This window comes from Juglans microcarpa x Juglans regia, chromosome 2S, assembly GCF_004785595.1.
Source record: "Juglans microcarpa x Juglans regia isolate MS1-56 chromosome 2S, Jm3101_v1.0, whole genome shotgun sequence".
In the NCBI taxonomy this organism is placed as follows: domain Eukaryota; kingdom Viridiplantae; phylum Streptophyta; class Magnoliopsida; order Fagales; family Juglandaceae; genus Juglans; species Juglans microcarpa x Juglans regia.
In genome coordinates, this window is record NC_054597.1 from 2,510,742 (window position 1) to 2,530,101 (window position 19,360).

Below are 19,360 nucleotides of genomic sequence, written 5' to 3' on the forward strand. Positions count from 1 at the left end.
TATTTATATAAAATATAATAAATAATTTAATTTTTTTAAATTATAATTTATATTTTTTAAATTTTAAAATAATAATAATATTAAAATATAAGATTTTAAATTCTTAAACAAAACATAAAATTTGTATCTCATCCCAAACTTGGCCTTAAGCTGAAATAATAATCAAAATATCCGATTATCCGTGGCGGAGAACGTAAGAAAGCTTAAACTTTCGGGTGTAAATAGAAATACGCAGAAATACTGGGAAGGTTGGCGAACAATGGCGGCTGGTAAGGAGAGAGAGAATACTGAGACTACAGAGTTGGTGAACGAGGCAACTGTTTTGGAAATCAGAAAAGAAAGGCTCATTGTTACTTCCTAGTTCCTACCACCAATTTTCCACTCCAAAACTGCAAATCAAAAGGTATCTGTAATCTGTATAGCTCTTTACACACTCACCCCTCCCCTCTCCTCTCTCCCTCTCTGTCTCTGTCTCTGTCTCTCTGCTTTTTTCGGGGGGTGGTTCCAAACTAGCGGGAAGTTCTACGGTACTGTTAGATCGTTGATCTCGCTTCTACAACCCGGTTCGTGATTTTGATTTCGTGTATATACGGAAATACCCGTTATGTTGAATGCTTTCGAGGCGATCATTTTTGTGATTCCAATTCCCGAGTTTGGATCTGTCAGTTTACGCGCTCCGGTGTAAATTGAGATCTATTCATAGACTGAACGATTCTTAGTTTTCTATGGGTTTTTTGGCTATTCGGTCTATTTGACTGTCAAGAAACCCGGGAAAGGAATAGATAAATCAAATCTTTGAATTCTTTGAATTTTGCTATATGCTCAATAACAACGGTCACCTAGGTAATTCCAAAGCACGTTTTTCTTAACGATCAAGCGGGACGCTAATGTTCTCATTCTCTGTATGTTTTCTTGGTGGGGTTGAAAATCCAATGTAGTTGTTGTTAAAACACGAAGAATTTTGAGAGTGATGGATCTGAGCACTTTAATTTGTTGGTCTGATTTTTTCGGTTAATCTGGTCAATCCCTTGGAGTGAAGAGTGAGTGCCCTGTAGGCTTACGCCGAAGGCCACTTTGAGTAGCTTTGCTCACAGCTTATACTTTCTTAATACAGAATATAATATAAGAAATTGTAATGTAGCTCTGCATGCTCCTTCTCTTGTCCAGCTTTTAGAAGATGGAATCAGGATCATGGCACATCGAGAAAAGAGAGACTTTTAGAAGCGAATCGTTTGGTAGAGATGTTGACAATGTGCCTGAAACTGGGTGTCTCTCCATTGTTGTGCTTGGTGCTTCTGGAGATCTTGCTAAGAAGAAGACCTTTCCGGCACTCTACCACCTCTTTCTGCAGGTCTGCTTGGACTCTTGTTCAGGATTCGGTGTATTGTTCTCGTAATTTAAATTTATTGGGAATCTATTGTGGAATTGAGATGGACTTTCATCTTCGACTCGTTCCTTTGAAATTTTGAGTATAATTAGATGATTTATAGTCTTCTCATTTTGTCTGCATGTCTCTTAAGACAATGCCCTTGCGTTGATCTTTGTCTTCTATCCATTTTTATGGAAGTTTATTACACCTCTGAAAGACAAATGAGAATCTGAGCTTCTGTTTATTAAGACTACCTAAGAAGTAGAGTTGCTTTGGTGTTCTTTGGAGCTGTCAACTGTTATACTCACTTTAAAAGGCATTGGCTTGTCTCAGGGATTCCTGCCCCCCGATGAAGTTCACATTTTTGGCTATGCAAGGACAAAGATTTCAGATGATGAGCTAAGAAATCGCATTCGCGGGTGAGATGCATTTTGTTATCTGTTTCTGCATGATATAATGAGTGGGAACAATAATGTTTGTGTGAACATCCATATTTTGTTCCATGCTTGGCAATTATCTTTGTCAATAATATATACTTCTAAAACAAACTATTAATTATATCTAAATAAACCGTATTGTCAGGGTTGATACCTGGAAGAACAAAAGTATACCTGCCAAAATTTCCTTGATTTTTTTTCCACTTTAATTTTTCTTTTGTGTGAATGTTTCTTTAGTTCTATTATTATGTCTGTTCACTTCCCTTTCGCCATTTTTCCCCCAATATTGGTATTGTGGTTCTCACTCACTTAAAGTGTTTCTTCAAAGGCTCTTTTAATTTGTTTATAAGAATAGTTCATGATGTAGAATGATTTAGATACGATAGATAACTGCAGGTATCTTATCAATGACAAAAGTGCTTCAACGGAGCAGTTGGACAATGTAACCAAGTTTCTCGAACTGGTTAGCACAACCCTTATCCTGCATCAGTTTGGAATCATTTATGTGGTCTCCCACAAGTAAAATGTATTTGTTTCAACTTATTGTTGTATTATTTTTTTTTGTAGGTTAAATATGTAAGTGGTTCGTATGATTCTGAGGAAGGTTTTCGGCTGCTGGACAAGGAAATTGCAAAGCATGAGTTATCAAAAAATAGCGTGGAGGGATCATCTCGGAGACTCTTTTATCTGGCACTTCCTCCATCTGTTTATCCATCTGTATGCAAGATGATCAGGCATAATTGCATGAATAAATGTTAGTTGTTCTAACTCATATTTGGCATTGTGGCTGGAATTATCAATTAACTCTGGTTACTACTGTTTGGTCATTTATGTTTAGAGGTGTGTTTCACTCATATTTTTGTTGCAAGATCTTGCATGAAGGTTGGTGCCTGTTATAAAACAACTGTAGTATATTGTGCGGACATATACACTAACGTGGATTCTGAAATACAGCTCCATGTATTCTTTGACATGCTTCTAGATAGTTGCTTAAAGATTTAAAATAGGAAAGATGGGGGGATGCCCAGATGGGTAGCCATTGGTTGAAGAATACAGATCACTATCTGATATGTATCTGCTGTGTGTTAGTCCAGAGGCCCCGTAGATGTTTTACTCTAGGCTTCTTCATTCTTCTTTGTGTAGAATAGTTTCATTATTTTTTAATGATCACACTGTGCTCATAGAAGTTGTCGTTTGGTCACTAAGCGTGATTCTAGGAACTTGTTGCTCAGTCATTGGAATTACAAAGATGTTATTACAATTAGCATTTTTGCCTTTGAGCATTGCTTTGATGTAAGGAAGAAGTCTAAAAGCATACCTGAATTTCTGTTTATATAGCCAGATAACGGCGAAAGAAAATTAGGCCCTATATTTCCCACTTAATGTCATAATTCACTGTTTCTGTTATTTTGTTGAACCTGTACGCTTATTTATAAAAGTGGAAAATGCTGTTCGACTAGCTAAAGTTTATTTAAGATCTATTGATGATTGGGGAATTTTGTTTGTTGAATGAAGCAAGTTGGCATTTTGATTCCTATATGAGATGTAGATTTAGAATATCTGATACAACACTTTCTGAATGAATCATCCAATTATTTGCAGCCGATCTTGGTGGATGGACTCGAATTGTTGTTGAGAAGCCTTTTGGCAAAGATTTGGAATCTGCAGAACAACTCAGTTCCCAGATTGGACAGTTGTTTGATGAACCACAAATTTACCGGATTGATCATTATTTGGGAAAGGAATTGGTGCAGAATTTGGTAATATACGTGTAGATAAGTCTTAGTTTTTGGTCATTTGGTTTCACGACTCTGATTATTTACCTTCTTACCTTAAATATGCAGTTGGTTCTTCGATTTGCAAATCGCTTCTTCTTGCCCCTCTGGAATCGTGACAATATTGACAACGTACAGGTGTGAATCCTTCTTTTCACCAATCATTTTGAAAGTTACTAACCTATGTTGAGGCTGTGATAGTACCTTCATAGCAATGAAGTAAGGGGTACTCTGTGTCCAGGCTATGTCTTATTGTCCCCCAATGAATGGGCACCTCTATATTTAGGATTTTAACTTTCACTGGTCTCCTGATTTAACTGTGATATTTACAAGTTCATCATGTATGTTGTTTGTATTTTTCTCTGGCAGATTGTGTTCAGGGAGGATTTTGGGACAGAAGGCCGTGGTGGATATTTTGATGAATATGGGTATGTTCTGTAAATGTTGTGTCTCAGTTTGTTTGTTGAGCACAAGCTTAAAAGAGCTGTTGTTTCTTTTTCTCCTCAAAATTTTCCATTTATCTCTAAATTTCTTGTATAGGAATATTTTTAATTACTACTTGCTAGCTATAGTTTCTGCTCATATTGGAAGTCCTGTAATTTTAGTTCTAAGTGGCTTAATATAATTTTTTTTATAAGTGGCTTAATATATTTGAGGATCTATACTTGGGGCTTACCTGCTTTTTATAACGTATGCATCGCACACCTCTTGTGGATCTAACTCTCAACAGTTGAATAGATCTTGATACAAGGGAAATCTAACTATATTTATTGTTCTGGCAGAATTATTCGCGATATCATTCAAAATCATCTATTGCAGGTAAGACCTTGGTATTACGATAAAGCAGATTTTGTATCCTTAATGACGCCATCTCTGCATGATTGATTATTTCTTAATGCTGGGTTTTTTGGTAGCATTTAGGAAGGGGGAGTGTTATTTATCTTGCCATGCCCTGAATTGCAATATTTCTGATTTCTTTTTACTTTTTCATGTTACTTTTTCTTATGATAAGATACCTATAGAAACTTGGTGGATGTGTGTTGTGGCAACATCTCCAGCTATAACCTTCTTTGCTCAGGCTTTTGTTAACCCAAACTCCCTGGACGACTGATTGCCATACAACCTCCCAACCCATGACCAATATATGAAAGGTGTCTAAAATTTGACAATCTACAAAGTGCAGGTTCTCTGTCTAGTTGCCATGGAAAAGCCAGTTTCTCTCAAACCTGAGCACATTCGGGATGAGAAAGTGAAGGTATGTAACTTTACAACCCCAATGCAAGGAGGAAATCTGTTTAAGTTATTATCAACTGATATTAATGCTCCCAAAACTTCTCTCTTACATACTAAGAAACAAAGACGTGTTGCCCCCCCTCCCGTCCCCCCCCCCCCCCCCCCCCCCCCCCCCCCCCCCCCCCCCCCCCCCCCCCCCCCCCCCCCCACCAAAAAAAAAAAACCAGTGTCTTGCTAAAATTTACCTATGACAATAGACTTTCTAAATGAACAAAGGGAGTACAATGATCTTTTAAGATTTAAAGGAATATATTAATTTTGAAAGATCTTTTCAAGTTAATAGTCATGTTTTTTTTTTTTTTTTGTCTTAGTCGTTAAACTTTTTTTGATAAGTAAGTTAGTTGTTAAACTTTTCCCCATGATACTTTTTCTTCTTAGTTATATGATTTGTCCATTTAATATTTTTTTTCCTTGGTAATTTGCTTTGAGTTCCAGACATGTTTTCTTACATTGATTGCTGATATTATTTGAATATCAGGTTCTTCAATCAGTTCTTCCAATTAAAGACGAAGAGGTTGTTCTTGGACAATATGAAGGCTATAGGGATGATCCAACAGTTCCTGATCACTCAAACACTCCAACTTTTGCAACTGTAGTTCTGAGAATACATAATGAAAGATGGGAGGGTATGATATATCTTCACCATTTGTTTGGTCTTCTTTTGGAACTTCTTTGTAGTTAAGAGGAAAAAAGTAATATCTGAACCTCACATTTGGGTATTCAATTAAAGGATAATGTTGTTCAACTTCTGCTCACAGTCCAGTCCAATTTCTTATTCAGGTGTCCCATTTATACTTAAGGCCGGGAAAGCATTGAATTCGAGAAAGGCAGAAATACGAGTTCAGTTTAAGGATGTTCCTGGTGATATATTCAAATGTATGGCATCAGACCTTCAGAATTCTGGTGACTTGCCTTCTAGATTTTGCTTGGTTCTGCTATGCGTCTTTTGTTGTTTTCTTGATTCAAAATTTGTTACACTTTTTTTCTGTCATGGCCCGAAGAAATTTGTTTAGGTAGCCACTGTCTACAATTCTATTTTGAAGTATGAACTAGAAGTCAGTTTCCAAACATTGGAAGGGTGAAAAGGGAGGAGGGGGACTTGTCATTTCCTACTGGTAGATGGCCATATCTTTTACTTGTGAATCTGTGATAATCTAGTGCAGGACTGAGAGTACAACAACCTTCTGGCGTGTTCATGCAGTTAAAATTTTGGTGTCAAAAGTCAGAAAAGTCATGATTATTAGCTTAGTGAACATTTCCGTGAGCTTTATTGCAGTGGGGAATATGCAGAACGGCTCATTTTCTGTTTCTCCTATATGATTTATTTTTAAGTCTTCTTGATCTCTATATATAACTCCATATGGTCTTGCTGCCATTTACCTCTTGGTTGGCTTTCTATATTCAGTGTCTGTCTAATGTTTTCGCTCATACCACTGCATTTATATTATGCTTAGTGGTCTGTCAAATATTTGTTCGCCCAAAAGTTATCCAGTTATTTATCGAACATTATCTCATTGTATAGGTAAAAAGCAAGGGAGAAATGAGTTTGTCATACGCCTTCAACCTTCAGAAGCCATGTACATGAAGCTGACGGTATGCTCATGATTCTAATATAATTGTGAGGATTTTTGGTCCCACAATGTTTGAGCTGGTACCTGCTTATGTTTGGGGCATCGGGTAAAGTAGATATTGTTCTCAATGTCTCTCATGCAGGTCAAGCAGCCTGGACTGGAGATGTTGACTGTCCAAAGTGAATTAGACCTGTCGTATAGGCAGCGTTATCAAGGGGTTACAATCCCAGAGGCTTATGAACGTCTAATCCTTGACACGTATGATCCTTGTCCTTCCATAATCTTCTTGTCTGATAATTCTGCTTTTATTTGAGGCAGTCAGTGCAGCTGTTTTCAATTGCATGTATAACTCTAGCGCAATAGTAATATAGGGATTCAAGAGATTGAGGATTAATATTCATTGAGTGGGAAATTTGTTTTTACAGAATAAGAGGTGATCAACAACATTTTGTTCGCAGAGATGAGTTGAAGGTATGTGGACATTTAAATAGGCCTGTTTGGGAATACAACTATTCTCAGATATTCTCAAACTACTTCACTATTATTCACAAACTATTCACTACTGTTCACAAACTTTTTCACTACTATTTACAGATATTCTGAAATATTCTTGGTATCCAAATGAATCCGATTGTGTTTGGATAGAAGAATTTGGATTTGGATTCAAATCAACCATGATATTTGAATTCATGATTTAAAAGGCTTAAAATCTTGTATGATTTTGGTGTAAATCCAAATCCAAATTTTAATTAATGGTCCAAACAGGGGATTTGGATTGTAAAGACCCAGATCTAGCTCTCCAAAGTCCAAATGCACCATAAGTGAAATATCTTAACACAATAGTGTCAATTTCCAATTTGACGGTTGTGTCAACCATCAGGCGGCGTGGGAGATCTTCACCCCTCTTCTGCATAGAATTGATGATGGAGAAAAGAAGCCGCTTCCATACAAACCAGGTAGCCGAGGTCCAGAAGCAGCAGATGAGCTGCTAGCAAAAGCCGGTTATGTTCAAACACATGGCTACATATGGATCCCTCCCACCTTGTAGACTTGAGCATACTTAGTTTTATGGTGTGTCTATCCTGTTGCCTGCCTTTAAATATAGTTTGGGATGAAAAACTAGATATTGCATAAAGCTTGATAAGCTCTATGATCAGAATAAGAGTCTGGTATGGTGTGTATTAGAGATACTTGAGCATTATATAAGCAACAGATACAATTCACCACCCTTTTGTAATAAATTGCTGATGTTCAGGAACGGCCTGCCTTTTTGTTTGGTCTTGGTCTTGGTCTTGATGTTCTCACTCTTCAGACTGCGTTGGTTCCAGGCTAAATAAAGTAATAAACCTTCTGTTACACAATTTATGCAAATTAGTTTTTTTTTTTTTTTTTTTTTTTATTTCTATATTGGTGGTGACTAAAGTTCTGTTAAATTATCCATATTTCTTTGAATTTAATTACATCGTCTGACTGACACAAACATCAGCCTAATTGGGAACTTTTTTGGACTATAAATGCTTGCTTTTACTTCATGTCCTAAAAAAAGAAAAAAAGGGATGACCATTTGTTAATTTGTTGGATTCTCTACCGACCTTTCATCTTTCTTGGTTCCTTAATTTGGTGATCCTCTTTCTTTTCTAATCATTTAAATAATTTAAATTCGATTATTTTTTCGTTTTTTGGTTTTTTCTTCAGTCTATCCATCGAGCGGTGCCCAAAACCATATGACAGCTAACACCTCCTCTTATATGATAAGCCAAGCCCCGCAACGATCCAAATCCATCAGATAGCACGTGCAATCAATTATCCGGTATAAATCCTCAAATCATTTTTATTTATTTGTTTTCATTCATTTTTTTTTTCATATTCTTAAATATTTTCAAAAAAAGAAAAGAAAAATTAAAACATCATTAAAAAATAATTTCTTAATCGAGAAGTAATTTTTTTTTATTTTTATTTTGTGTCGGGACAAATCCTCAAGTGATTTATGAAAAAAATGCATTTTTTTTTATTAATGATCAAAATAGATATATTATTATTTTCTTGTTTTTTAGGTTGAGGAATTTATTAATTTATTCGCGTGTTGAGTAAAACAAAAAATAATAAAAGGAAAATGATAAATTTATAAGATTTTTATAATTATATTTTAAATGAAAGATAATTATATAAAATAAAAAATACTCTTAATAAAGTTGTACAATTGGTTGTAAACTTTTTTTTTTTTTTGAGGCACAAACTAAATTATTAAAGAGTTGGAAGTGTATCAAACAACAAATTACCCCTAAAGAAAAGGAAAAAGAATAAAGGGATCACTAGTAGTCAAAGGAAACATATCTAATCCCTCGAACGCAAAGTACCTGAATTCTATTGGTCCAAGGATCGGGCTTTCTGATTCTCCACCCGCCTCTCTCTCTCCCTCTCTTCCTCCTGTGGCTCAGTTTCTGGGCTCTTATATTAGCCTCCCCTTCTTTTTCTTTTCCGAATCCACTTCGATAGTTTGTTTCTCCTTCCCTTTCCCTTTCTTTGCTTCTCTCTGTTTCTGGGTTTCTCTATATACCTGACATTGTTCCTAAAGCGAAAAAAAGGGCATCGTTCCCTCTTCTTCGCGGTTGTATCTTGGTTTTCCTTCTATACCACTGTTTTTTTTTTTTTCGTCTTTTTAATTGTTTTCCTTATTTTCGTTGGTATCAATACGATCTAGTTCGCCCTCCTAGAAAGCTTCTCTTTTGAGCATCAGCTCCGCTCCTGAGATCATTCTTCAACCTGATTCATTAATTGGGTTTATTGTCTAACTCCGATTCCGGTGCTTTTTTATTTTTTAGTTCTGTGCCCCCGGAATCGAGAGTTTTCTTCCTCTTTTTTCTTTTATTTTATAATTTAGGGTCCTTGTTTGGAAAGAAAAGCTTTGCGGGCATATATAATTGAGTTGTTTGACCCACTCTAGGTGTCTTGCAATAGGGTTCCTACGAATCAAGAATGCCTCTTAGTCTCTCTGATGCCCACGCGGTTAGGAATTGTGAAGGTTCGCGTGATTCTTGGAGTTTCCGGGGCTTGAATTCTGAGTCGGAGGGTTCTGATTGCAACAAAATGGGCAAGGCTGAGTTTGGAGGCTACGGTGAGCCGCTGCTTGTAGATGATGTCGTCGATAAGTTGCCTATCGATCCATTTGGAATGGATAAAAGGTCTACGATTACGATCACGGGTTGGTTTCAAGACTTGGTAGAGGAATCTGATTCAGGTTGTAATGGTTTTGGGTTTGACGATGCTCAAAAAGAGATTGCTGATCATCATGGACTCTTTGCAGGGCTAAATTGGCTGTGGAATGGTTCAATGAAGTTTGAACCAGAATTGGGTATCGTGAAAAAGGGTGGAATTTCAATTCCTTGTGATGGGTTTGATGGATATGGGGTTGACACTAGATTGCTTGATGGTGTTTTTGCAATGGATGGAAATGTGGAGGAGTTTATGAATTTCGGCCGTTTCGGAAATTGGTTTGTGAGCAAAGGAGCTCCGGAGTCGAGGGCTTGTGGAAAAACTTGTTTTAATGGTGTTGAAGAAAGTACACCCCATGATGCAATGTTTTTTGCTTTGGGATATCTGGGAGTGCAGGACCTTCTCACTGTAGAAAGGGTTTGCAAATCTTTGCGCGATTCGGTTAGAAGTGATGCTCTTCTGTGGAGGAGTATTCACATCGATCGGCCATTGAGCGAGAAGATCACGGATGATGCTCTTCTGAAATTGGCTAACAGGGCACAAGGCACCCTTCAGTGCTTGAGCCTAGTGGACTGCATAAGAATCACAGATAGCGGTTTGAAGCGTGTGATTGAAACGAATCCAAGACTGAAAACGGTTGGTGTTTATGATACAACAAGTATCTTGGAACATAAATGATTTTTGCTCATCATATACTACTGCTTAATAGCTTATAGTCTTCAGCTATCATCGTTGAGACCAATTGATTTACAACAGATGCTCTCCTGTTATTTTTTCTTCCTCCGATAATGCCTAATGACTTTATCAGGTTGTCTGCGTATATAATCCTTGAGACATTTTTTAGTTGCTATAGATAGTATACATAACAAATAACAATTATGCACAATTCCTCTTCCATTTTTTCTTCTTCCATTTTAGATATTATCTGTACTCATAACAAATATGCACAATTCTTCTTTGTGGTATCCTCTCTCCTATCCATCACTGAATATGATATTTATGCCTTTTTGTGTATCAATCAAATCATAGGGAATCCAGGTATTCTATACAACTTGAGCAAGTCTGTTATATTTCAGATAGCTTTTGAAATAATTGTTGTGTTTTCTTAGCAGATATCTTTTTTAAAGCATATGTTGTACATAGGCCTGTTAGGATTCATTGGTCATCTCATTTAAGTTGGTGTCAATCTAGAAAAAATAAATTTAAAAGTAAGATGAGCTTTATTAATGATCAAGAAAATGGCACAAGGTCTCATCGAGATACACAGAGACTATACATCATTTACACCTAATGAGAGAGAGAGAGAGAGTCCAAGAAGGTAAATCTAGGACATAGGTGGGCTTCCATCCAATGGTAAAGTGAAAATTATGAATACCCAGAAACAAAAGTTCCAACTGTTGCAACTATTTCCTTGTCCTTTTTGCTCATCATGTTTATCTTGAACTTCTTTTAATTCATCATTAGCTAAATTCCTTTATGGTTTTTGTTCTTCTGAGATTAAAAGTTTGAATTCATTATTGACTCACTTCTTGCATGCAGCTAAGCGTTCCAGGATGTGTAAGACTTAGTGTTGACAGCTTATTGGATATGTTAAGGGCCTTCAAGTCTGTTGGCTCCCCAGGAATAAAGCACTTGAGAATTGCTGGCATCCGCAGTGTAACAGAAAAGCAGTTTGAAGAATTGCAGTTTCTTCTGAATGCAGATAACCATGTGGAGCAGAGTGCCCACAGGCTACGGATTTATAGTGGGGTTCCGTCTTATATATCTTGTGATGATGATTGTGCCATCGACATTGAGGCCTGCCCCTGGTGCCATGAGTTTAAACTAGTTTATGATTGCCCATCAGAGAGTTGTCAGGGGAAACATCAGGCTGATCATTTGTGCAGGGCTTGCATAATCTGCACACCGCGCTGTATCAATTGTGGGTGCTGCATTAAGGACCGTGATTATGAGGAAACATTCTGTCTAGACTCCCTTTGTTTGGATTGTTGGAAGCAGCGACCTAATTGCCCAGATATGCTGGGTGAAAAAGGTGCTTCTCAGTGCACCATCTTTCGTCAAGAGACCAGTTACCAGTTTTGCTTCTATGGCTGATGGGAAAGACATTCTAAATTTCCACTGGCTGTAGGTTTTGGAGTAGAATCGTCATTGTTGCACTCTCCAAATGAGTAATGCGATAGTCACCTGCGTAGATGCTAAAAGTGGGGTCTCCCGTCTCTGTAAAGAACATGCAGCCGCTTGTGAGGACGGGAAATGTACCACCAGCACGGCTCTAACTGCGTAGTTGGTGCCTCTTTGACATTTTCTCGATTCAGGAGGTTTGAGGAGGAATAGAAGAAAATTAAAAATATAGAAAAAAAAAAATCCTTAAAAAAGTATAGAAAAAAATAGAATGAAAGAAGGGAACTGGATGAAAAAAAAAAGAGGACAGAAGAAAAAAACAATAAGGCAATGCTGGTCAAATAAAAGCAGGCTTTTGATTTATAATTGTGTCTTGAAATAGGGTGATTTCATGCATCTCTGGCTCATTCATATATTTGGACACTGAAGAAGTTGATTTCTATGTGCGACTCTGAAAGCGCGGTAGCTTCTGTTTCTGGTAATGTTTGCCGAAGTGACAGTTCTTGTCACAAAAGTTGGGGGTTTCTCTAATGGATGCAGATGAGGAGAACTCATATTAATATGCAGAAAGTACTGGAAGAATTAGAGCACTTGTGTTCTGTGTCAACTTTGTGATAGCTTGCTTTATTATGCAGGTAGTTGTTACACAAAGCTCATGTGATTTGTTTGTCACAAAACTCAGTATCAATGTAACCCAAATAAATGTGGATGATTGAATGTCCAGTTTTTGTTATGTTGCTATTGTTCTCATGGATTTGCTTCTCATTCTTATGCTCTCATTTTAGTATTAAAAAAGCATGTTTTTAGAATTTCGTATGACACAGATGTAGGTAGGTAGTCTCACAATAAACACTGTAGTTATGCATCAGCTTATAATTTCCCTATTTTCTTTGTCCATCTTTTCTGAAGAAGATGTAGGTTAGGTGCTCTGATGCAAGTGGCATTAGTTGTTGGTCTCCGATTCCTCCTGATTTTGTCCAGTCGTTAGATGTTTTTGTGAGGATGAAGAAGTTGCTTAGGACCCGCTAATGTGACTGCGTTTGGGACATTCTTGGTAGGGCTAAGCAAAAATCCGACTTCGAATTTGACTCCGCTCCGACTCCGACTTGTCGGATTCGGAGTCAGAGGTTTTTTCCTCTTGAAAGTCGGAGTCGGATTCGGATTCACTGATGATCCGACTCCGACTCCGATCCGATCCGACTCTGATCCTCCGCCTCCGCTTCCGATTTTATACATATTTTATAAAAATGTGTTTTTCTATATATTAATTATTTAAATTTTATACAACTATATCTTATATAGTTAGTTAAACTCAATAATATACTAATTAAATAATATATTTATATTATAATATATAGACTAAATTGACTAATAATAGTTTAGTATATGACTATAATATACTATAAACACTTAGATGCATAATAACATCAACATGTAATATTGTAATACTAATGAATAAACACTAATCTATAAATTTATAATAACATATAATACTAATGTATAATAACTAAAGTATTATTCATATAAATTACTAATAGTATTAATTACTATATATAAATTAGTAAACCACTTTAAGCCTATATATAAATTACTATACAAATCACTATAGTAAATTACTAATATATAATTATGTTAATCACTATAACTAATAGTAATACTAATATAGACTATAGTTATAACTTATAGTATTATAACTATATTAAATCACTATAACTTATACTAATATAGTTATATTACTATAGGGTACTATTAAGTTATTAATTATAGTGATATACTAGTATTAGTCATTAGACATTAGTGTACTAATCCTATTAGTGATATAGTTAGTATAATATTTATACTAATACTATTATATAGTTATACTAAATTAAAATCACTATAGCAAATACTAATATATAATTATGCTAATCACTATAACTAATAGTAATACTAATATAGACTATAGTTATAACTTATAGTATTATAACTATATTAAATCACTATAACTTATACTAATATATTATATAGTTATACTAAATCACTATAACTAATAGTAATATAGTTATACTAATCACTATAACTATATATAGTATTAATATCATTGTTAGAATAATATATATTATTAATAATAACTAATACTAATATAACTATTAGTATAACTAATACTAATACTAATACTAATATACTAATACTATTAGTGTATAACTAATATTTATATATATATATATATATCAAGTATAAGAGATTAGAGATTTAATATATATATATATAGCAAGTATATTAGTGTATTACTAATATTTCATATATGGTGCATTTATTTAATATTCATATATAATAATATATATCATATGTTTTTTTTACGAATCTTCATTTATATATATATATAATATATATAAAATAGATTAGTATTGTATAGTACAATACGGCACCGTTTCTACTTGTTAATTAATCGTTTAGTGAGGGTGCCCGAGTTCGGAGTTCCATTTCGGCATTTCCCCCTCTTTCATCTTCAATTCTTATTTCTTCTGTCTTCATCTTCAATCTAGCCCTCCCCTCTCTCCGTCTAGCACAATGCCGTAGGCCCGCAGCCCTCCCCTGAGTCCCCTCCCTCTCGCAGGCTCGCAGCCCCTCCCTCGCGCAGCTCCTCTCTCAGTCTCTCGCAGCTCCTTTCGCGCAGCCCCTCTCTCGCGTACCCTCTCTCGCAATTTCCCTTGAAACCCTAGGTCTCGCGAGTCCGTGACCCGTCGTCGTCGTCGATGGCCTCTTGAGGTGTATTGCAGCTGTGCAAACACGGAACACTGTCCCTTGAATTCGATCATAGATCAATCACTGCCCATTGAAGATTCGGTAGGTTACCCAAAGTCCAAATCGATGTCTCTGTTTTTGGTAATGTTGATTTTTTCTATGTTTATTTCCAGATTTGGCATTATAGTTTAATACATAACAAAATGATCTCCATAATTTTACGTGTAAACCAAGTGAGGAATTTTGAAATGAAAAAATCCGACTCCGCTCCGACTTGTCGGAGCGGATTCGGAGTCGGATTCTGTACGTGCGGAGTCAGAGTCGGAGGTCGGATTCGACCTCCGACAAAGTCGAAGTCGGAGTCGGAGGTTGGGCCCTCCGACTCCGAAAGGGTCGGTGCTCAGCCCTAATTCTTGGTCCTTTTGTTTTCAAGGGCTACTGCCTATATCCAAGATTCCATGACTCGTTTAAGTTACAGCCCATCTTCCTTGCTTCAGGGATCGAAAGAATGACGCGTTTTTTTGGAGAATTTTTGCTATCATTTGAAAAAAAAAAATCAACAAATTCATTCTATTTAACAAATCCAGTCGTTAAAATGAGATGAGATGATATGAGTTGAAATTAAAGTTAAAAAGTTGAATAAAATATTGTTATAGTATATTTTTTAATATTATTTTTATTTTGAGATTTGAAAAAGTTGAATTGTTTATTTTATTTTGTGTGAACATTTAGAAAAGTTATAATTATTAGATGACAAAAAAAAAAAAAAAGTTACAAAAATAATTATGATCTTCAAAGAATCGGCTGATCCAACTCCCTGGCTACAGACTCGGGCCAGTGTTGTGATTCCAAGGGAGGAATAACTTAGAACACAAATCCTTACCTTCGCATATTCATTCGTCATAGAAATATATTATTTGGCAAATTTTTCCAATAACATTTTTAAAAATAATATAAAAATACCAAAATTTAATAATTCTGAATTGACTGGGCGTTCTTTAAACTCGTTAAAAATTAAAAAACAAGCAAATTGAACCATATTTGTATTTCAAAATACCAATTAAGTTAGCGAATAATCTTATTTGTTAATATTTAAAATAAGAGTGCGGCTCACATTATATATATATATATATATTTTTTTTTTTGAACTCAGCATATGGTGTGCTGCGACTATAGGCTGATGTAAATAATTACACTTAAAAAAATGTCAAAACGGTACATGTTCGGTTTGGTTGAACCTCGAGCGGAATCAAGTTTTCGAGTCAACAATTACTGCGTAAAATATAAGAAAAAAAATTAAGTGGTTAAGTTTGTAAATAGAAGTTAGAGAAAAAAATAATAAAGAAAGAATAGAAGAATATTATTTTAATAGAGAATAATAAGGAATGAGATGTAGAAGATTTTTTAAAAATAAGTAAAATTTAGAATAGGATAAAATTATAAAAAGTGTCATTTTTAGTTAAAATTTAGAAAAAAATTTAAAAAATCGGATGTGAATGCTCTTACGGCTCTTTCTTACGAAGTTGTGATTTTTTATTTTTATTTTTCGATTTTTCATATTTTAAAATAAAAAATATGTATAGCCACCCAAACGGTAAACCTCTAACGACGGATTAAATTCAGTTTGTATTTGCAAATCATCTCAACTCATTTCAAATTATTTCAGCTCATTTCATTATTATTTATTATTATTTATCAATTTTAACTTACAAATTTTATTACTATTCACAACTCATCTTATTATTATTCACAATTCATCTCAACTCATTTTCGAATTCAAACAATACGTAATTGTTCCGAACCATAACCTTCGGTCCAGACCCGATTTGAAGTGAAGTCCTTTTTTTGTTTTTTTTTTTCCTTCCTTTGGGTCTCTCAGTTGAAGCAGAGAACAAAGTCGCGATTGGCGAACATGGAGAATGGTGAAGTCCCCGAAAACGCCAACGAGAGTAAGCTCTTCGTCTCTATCGTTTTTCTCTTTAACTCTTCAAAGGTAATTGGATTTTGTTTTCTGGGACCCTCTCAAATTCTGTATTTTTGTTCCCGTTTTTCCTCATTCGTTGTCATATTCAGATTGCCCTGGACCCCGATCAGAGTCTGCCGGAAAATCCGACTCTTGTCAAGGCTGCCCTAATCAAGAAGTTTGTGCTACTACCCCTAAAGTCCCTGACCCAGGTTCTCTTTCTCGCTTATTTCTTAATTTTTTTACCTTATTGACTATGAATTTGGACATTTAATTAATTCGTATTGGTTTTCGGTTTTAAGTTGACCAACTACTGGTGGATTAACTCTGGTTTTCCTTGGTCATATTTCCCGAGGTCCTGAGATTTTCCAAATTTTGCCCGAGTTTCCACAATAATATAGAGCCCATTTCTGTATGATGTTCAAGTACGCTCCTTGTGTTAGGGAAAGTACTGCTACCGACAAGCTCAAGACGTTGGATTTTGGGCCAGTTCCACGTGTCTTGTACTGATATTAAGCATGTGTTGTTGCAATGAGAGAGCTTGCTGATATCTTGGAAAAACTCATGTTTAATGCACGAAACGGGAGAGGGAGTTTTTCTATAAATTTTTCACATGGCCTTGTGGTCGTCGTTTATTACGAACAATGGAACAAGTATTCCACATCTTGGTCGTCATTCTCTTTGGCATTGAGGTTATGGATATATTTCTGAAGTCCATGTTACCCAAAATGTCCGATTCTATAGCTCATCCCAGGCTTGTCCTTTGAAAAATGGGATACATCTTGATGAGGTAACTTGCAACCTAAAACATTGAAGCAGAAGAGTGGTATTTGCAATGATTAAATATACAAGGAAAGAATCTAATTATAGAGGTATTGCTCGATCTTATTTTGGCTTCCTGCTGGTTTGATCAGAGTAAGTAATCCTCATTTGATTCTGCTTGATATAAGTTTTGAGAAAAGACCTTTCCCTGAAAGCTCGTTAAGTTATGCATGGGTTCTTCTGACATACTCAAGAGTAATTCAATTTGTGGAGTTCAGGTATTTAAAGTCATGCATGGGGTGCAAGGTCACTCTTTCAATATATATATATTTTTTTTGATAAGTCACTCTTTCAATATATATTTAAGTTATCATTCATATAAGAAGTCATATTGACTTTGTAATGGCCCATATTATGTTCATGACTAAACTGCCAGAAGAAATGTCTATATTTTGATGGAGCGTTTTCTTTGGCACAAATTTTGCTTAAGCTGGATTGGTGTCCATCTATGCACAACATTTTTTTTATTGTGGTTCGCGACTTATCCCATGTCGTTAATATTATATGCATACAGCGGCTGGATTTTGTCTTAACGCTTCCTATATTTGTTTCTGCAGATTTGGTTGTAATTGCAGAAATAATGGCTACTGTTAAGCATAAGATGCTAGTTTTATCAGGGAAAGGTGGTGTTGGCAAGAGCACGTTTTCTGCCCAACTATCATTCGCTCTAGCAGCTATGGACTTCCAAATGGGTCTCCTTGACATTGATATTTGTGGCCCGAGCATTCCAAAGATGCTTGGCCTATAAGGTCAAGAGTCCACCAGAGCAACCTTGGCTGGTCTCCTGTTTATGTTGAGTCCAACCTTGCGGTCATGTCGATTGGATTCATGCTTCCTAACCCTGATGAAGCTGTTATATGGAGGGGTCCACGCAAGAATGGGCTCATTAAGCAATTCCTGAAGGATGTGTACTGGGGCGAACTTGATTTTTTGGTTGTTGATGCTCCTCCCGGGACCTCAGACGAGCACATCTCAATTGTCCAACTGCTTGAGGCTACGGGAATAGATGGTGCCATTATAGTCACCACACCACAACAAGTTTACTTGATTGATGTGCGGAAAGAAGTGAGCTTCTGCAAGAAAGTTGGAGTTCAGGTTCTCGGGGTCGTTGAGAACATGAGCGGTTTGTGCCAGCCAATGATGGATTTCAAGTTTATGAGGATGTCAGAGACAGTTGAACATAGAGATGTTACTGAGTGGGTTAGGGAATACGTGAGAGAAAAAGCACCAGAACTTCAAAATTTGATTGCTTGCAGTGAAGTTTTTTATAGCAGCGGTGGTGGTGCGGAAAAAATGTCTAGGGAAATGGGTGTGCCTTTTCTTGGGAAAGTACCGTTGGATCCACAGTTATGCAAGGCAGCTGAAGAAGGGAGATCCTGCTTCATTGATCAGAAATGCAGGGTGAGCGCTCCTGCACTGAAGATGATCATAGAAAAATTGATTGAAAATCATGGGTTCTCAAGAATGTTGGTAGATGATTGTGCATAGGCGGTTAGCTTCATCTTGTGGTCCACGAGGATTAAAATTTTTGTTTGTGCGTTCTTCTGTTTCATTTGTTTATGGCGTTTATACTTTATATAGGTTTGGGTTAGTTTGTATCAACAGAGTTGTTTAGAACATGACTGACTGCTTTGTGAATATAATGATAACCAGTTGCAATTGGGGTTGCTTGCCCATAGTGGTCTCTTGATGGTTTTATACAGGTGATAATGTTCTGGAGTAATAATCTTTGACTTACACACCAGAAGCACAGGTACCGCTCATTGCTTAGTTCTTGCAAAATGATGGCAGCGGCACTCATCTTGAAGAAAAATGATAAATAAAAAGGAATTCCTTCTTATGATCCTCTCTCTCTCTCTCTCTCCCCTTTAGTAGAGTCTAGAGGAGCTTGCCATACCCATCAATGGCAATGATCATAGCACAATGACAAACATGAGTCCCAACCTCTGCAAAAGAGGACGCATGTGATATTCATGTCACCTGTGGAGACTCTTATCTGAAATCTAGTTAATTTTAATCTTATCTGAAATCTTATCTTATCAATCCGGGGAGCTTAATTTAATTTCCCAGAA

At 36.1% G+C, this 19,360-nt stretch overlaps 3 protein-coding genes across 8 annotated transcripts; all 3 read left to right on the plus strand.

The window, feature by feature from the left end:
- Positions 1-244: 244 nt before the first annotated feature.
- Positions 245-7,703, plus strand: LOC121251616 (glucose-6-phosphate 1-dehydrogenase 6, cytoplasmic). 4 transcript variants are annotated; one of them, XM_041150894.1, is made up of 16 exons: positions 245-403; positions 1,168-1,351; positions 1,703-1,788; positions 2,203-2,269; positions 2,374-2,560; positions 3,409-3,566; positions 3,651-3,719; positions 3,951-4,009; positions 4,364-4,400; positions 4,765-4,836; positions 5,353-5,500; positions 5,655-5,777; positions 6,397-6,467; positions 6,588-6,703; positions 6,871-6,916; positions 7,326-7,703. In XM_041150894.1, exons 2-16 carry the CDS (start codon positions 1,178-1,180, stop codon positions 7,491-7,493), a joined length of 1,581 nt encoding a protein of 526 aa, XP_041006828.1. In that variant the 5' UTR covers positions 245-403; positions 1,168-1,177; the 3' UTR covers positions 7,494-7,703. The 4 variants fall into 4 exon arrangements, with proteins under 4 accessions (XP_041006828.1, XP_041006830.1, XP_041006831.1 ...); XM_041150896.1 differs by having other exon boundaries at positions 5,655-5,750; XM_041150897.1 differs by having other exon boundaries at positions 248-563; positions 5,655-5,750.
- On the plus strand, positions 7,653-12,512 carry LOC121251617 (F-box protein SKIP14-like). Of its 3 annotated transcripts, none has more exons than XM_041150898.1 (3): positions 7,653-7,783; positions 9,404-10,294; positions 11,198-12,512. In XM_041150898.1, the coding sequence occupies exons 2-3, from the start codon at positions 9,422-9,424 to the stop codon at positions 11,750-11,752; spliced, it is 1,428 nt and encodes a 475-aa protein (XP_041006832.1). In that variant the 5' UTR covers positions 7,653-7,783; positions 9,404-9,421; the 3' UTR covers positions 11,753-12,512. The 3 variants fall into 3 exon arrangements, with proteins under 3 accessions (XP_041006832.1, XP_041006833.1, XP_041006834.1); XM_041150899.1 differs by lacking the exon at positions 7,653-7,783 and adding an exon at positions 8,141-8,255; XM_041150900.1 differs by lacking the exon at positions 7,653-7,783 and having other exon boundaries at positions 8,682-9,647; positions 9,750-10,294.
- A 3,785-nt stretch (positions 12,513-16,297) lies between these two features.
- Positions 16,298-19,128, plus strand: LOC121253259 (cytosolic Fe-S cluster assembly factor NBP35-like). Its single transcript, XM_041153255.1, is given in 5 exon segments — positions 16,298-16,452; positions 16,577-16,678; positions 17,846-18,043; positions 18,046-18,857; positions 18,985-19,128. Coding segments are annotated over 4 exon segments (1,068 nt in total). The 5' UTR covers positions 16,298-16,415; the 3' UTR covers positions 18,777-18,857; positions 18,985-19,128.
- The last annotated feature ends 232 nt before the right edge of the window (positions 19,129-19,360 follow it).

Excerpts from the sequence above, each read along its gene's own strand:
- LOC121251617 (XM_041150898.1), top strand. The coding sequence starts at position 9,422 with ATGCCTCTTAGTCTCTCTGATGCCCACGCGGTTAGGAATTGTGAAGGT. Across the intron at positions 10,295-11,197 it reads CGAATCCAAGACTGAAAACG|CTAAGCGTTCCAGGATGTGT; the intron begins GTTGGTGTTTAT and ends TCTTGCATGCAG.
- LOC121251616 (XM_041150894.1), top strand. The coding sequence starts at position 1,178 with ATGGAATCAGGATCATGGCACATCGAGAAAAGAGAGACTTTTAGAAGC. Across the intron at positions 2,270-2,373 it reads TAACCAAGTTTCTCGAACTG|GTTAAATATGTAAGTGGTTC; the intron begins GTTAGCACAACC and ends TTTTTTTTGTAG. Across the intron at positions 5,778-6,396 it reads ATCAGACCTTCAGAATTCTG|GTAAAAAGCAAGGGAGAAAT; the intron begins GTGACTTGCCTT and ends CTCATTGTATAG.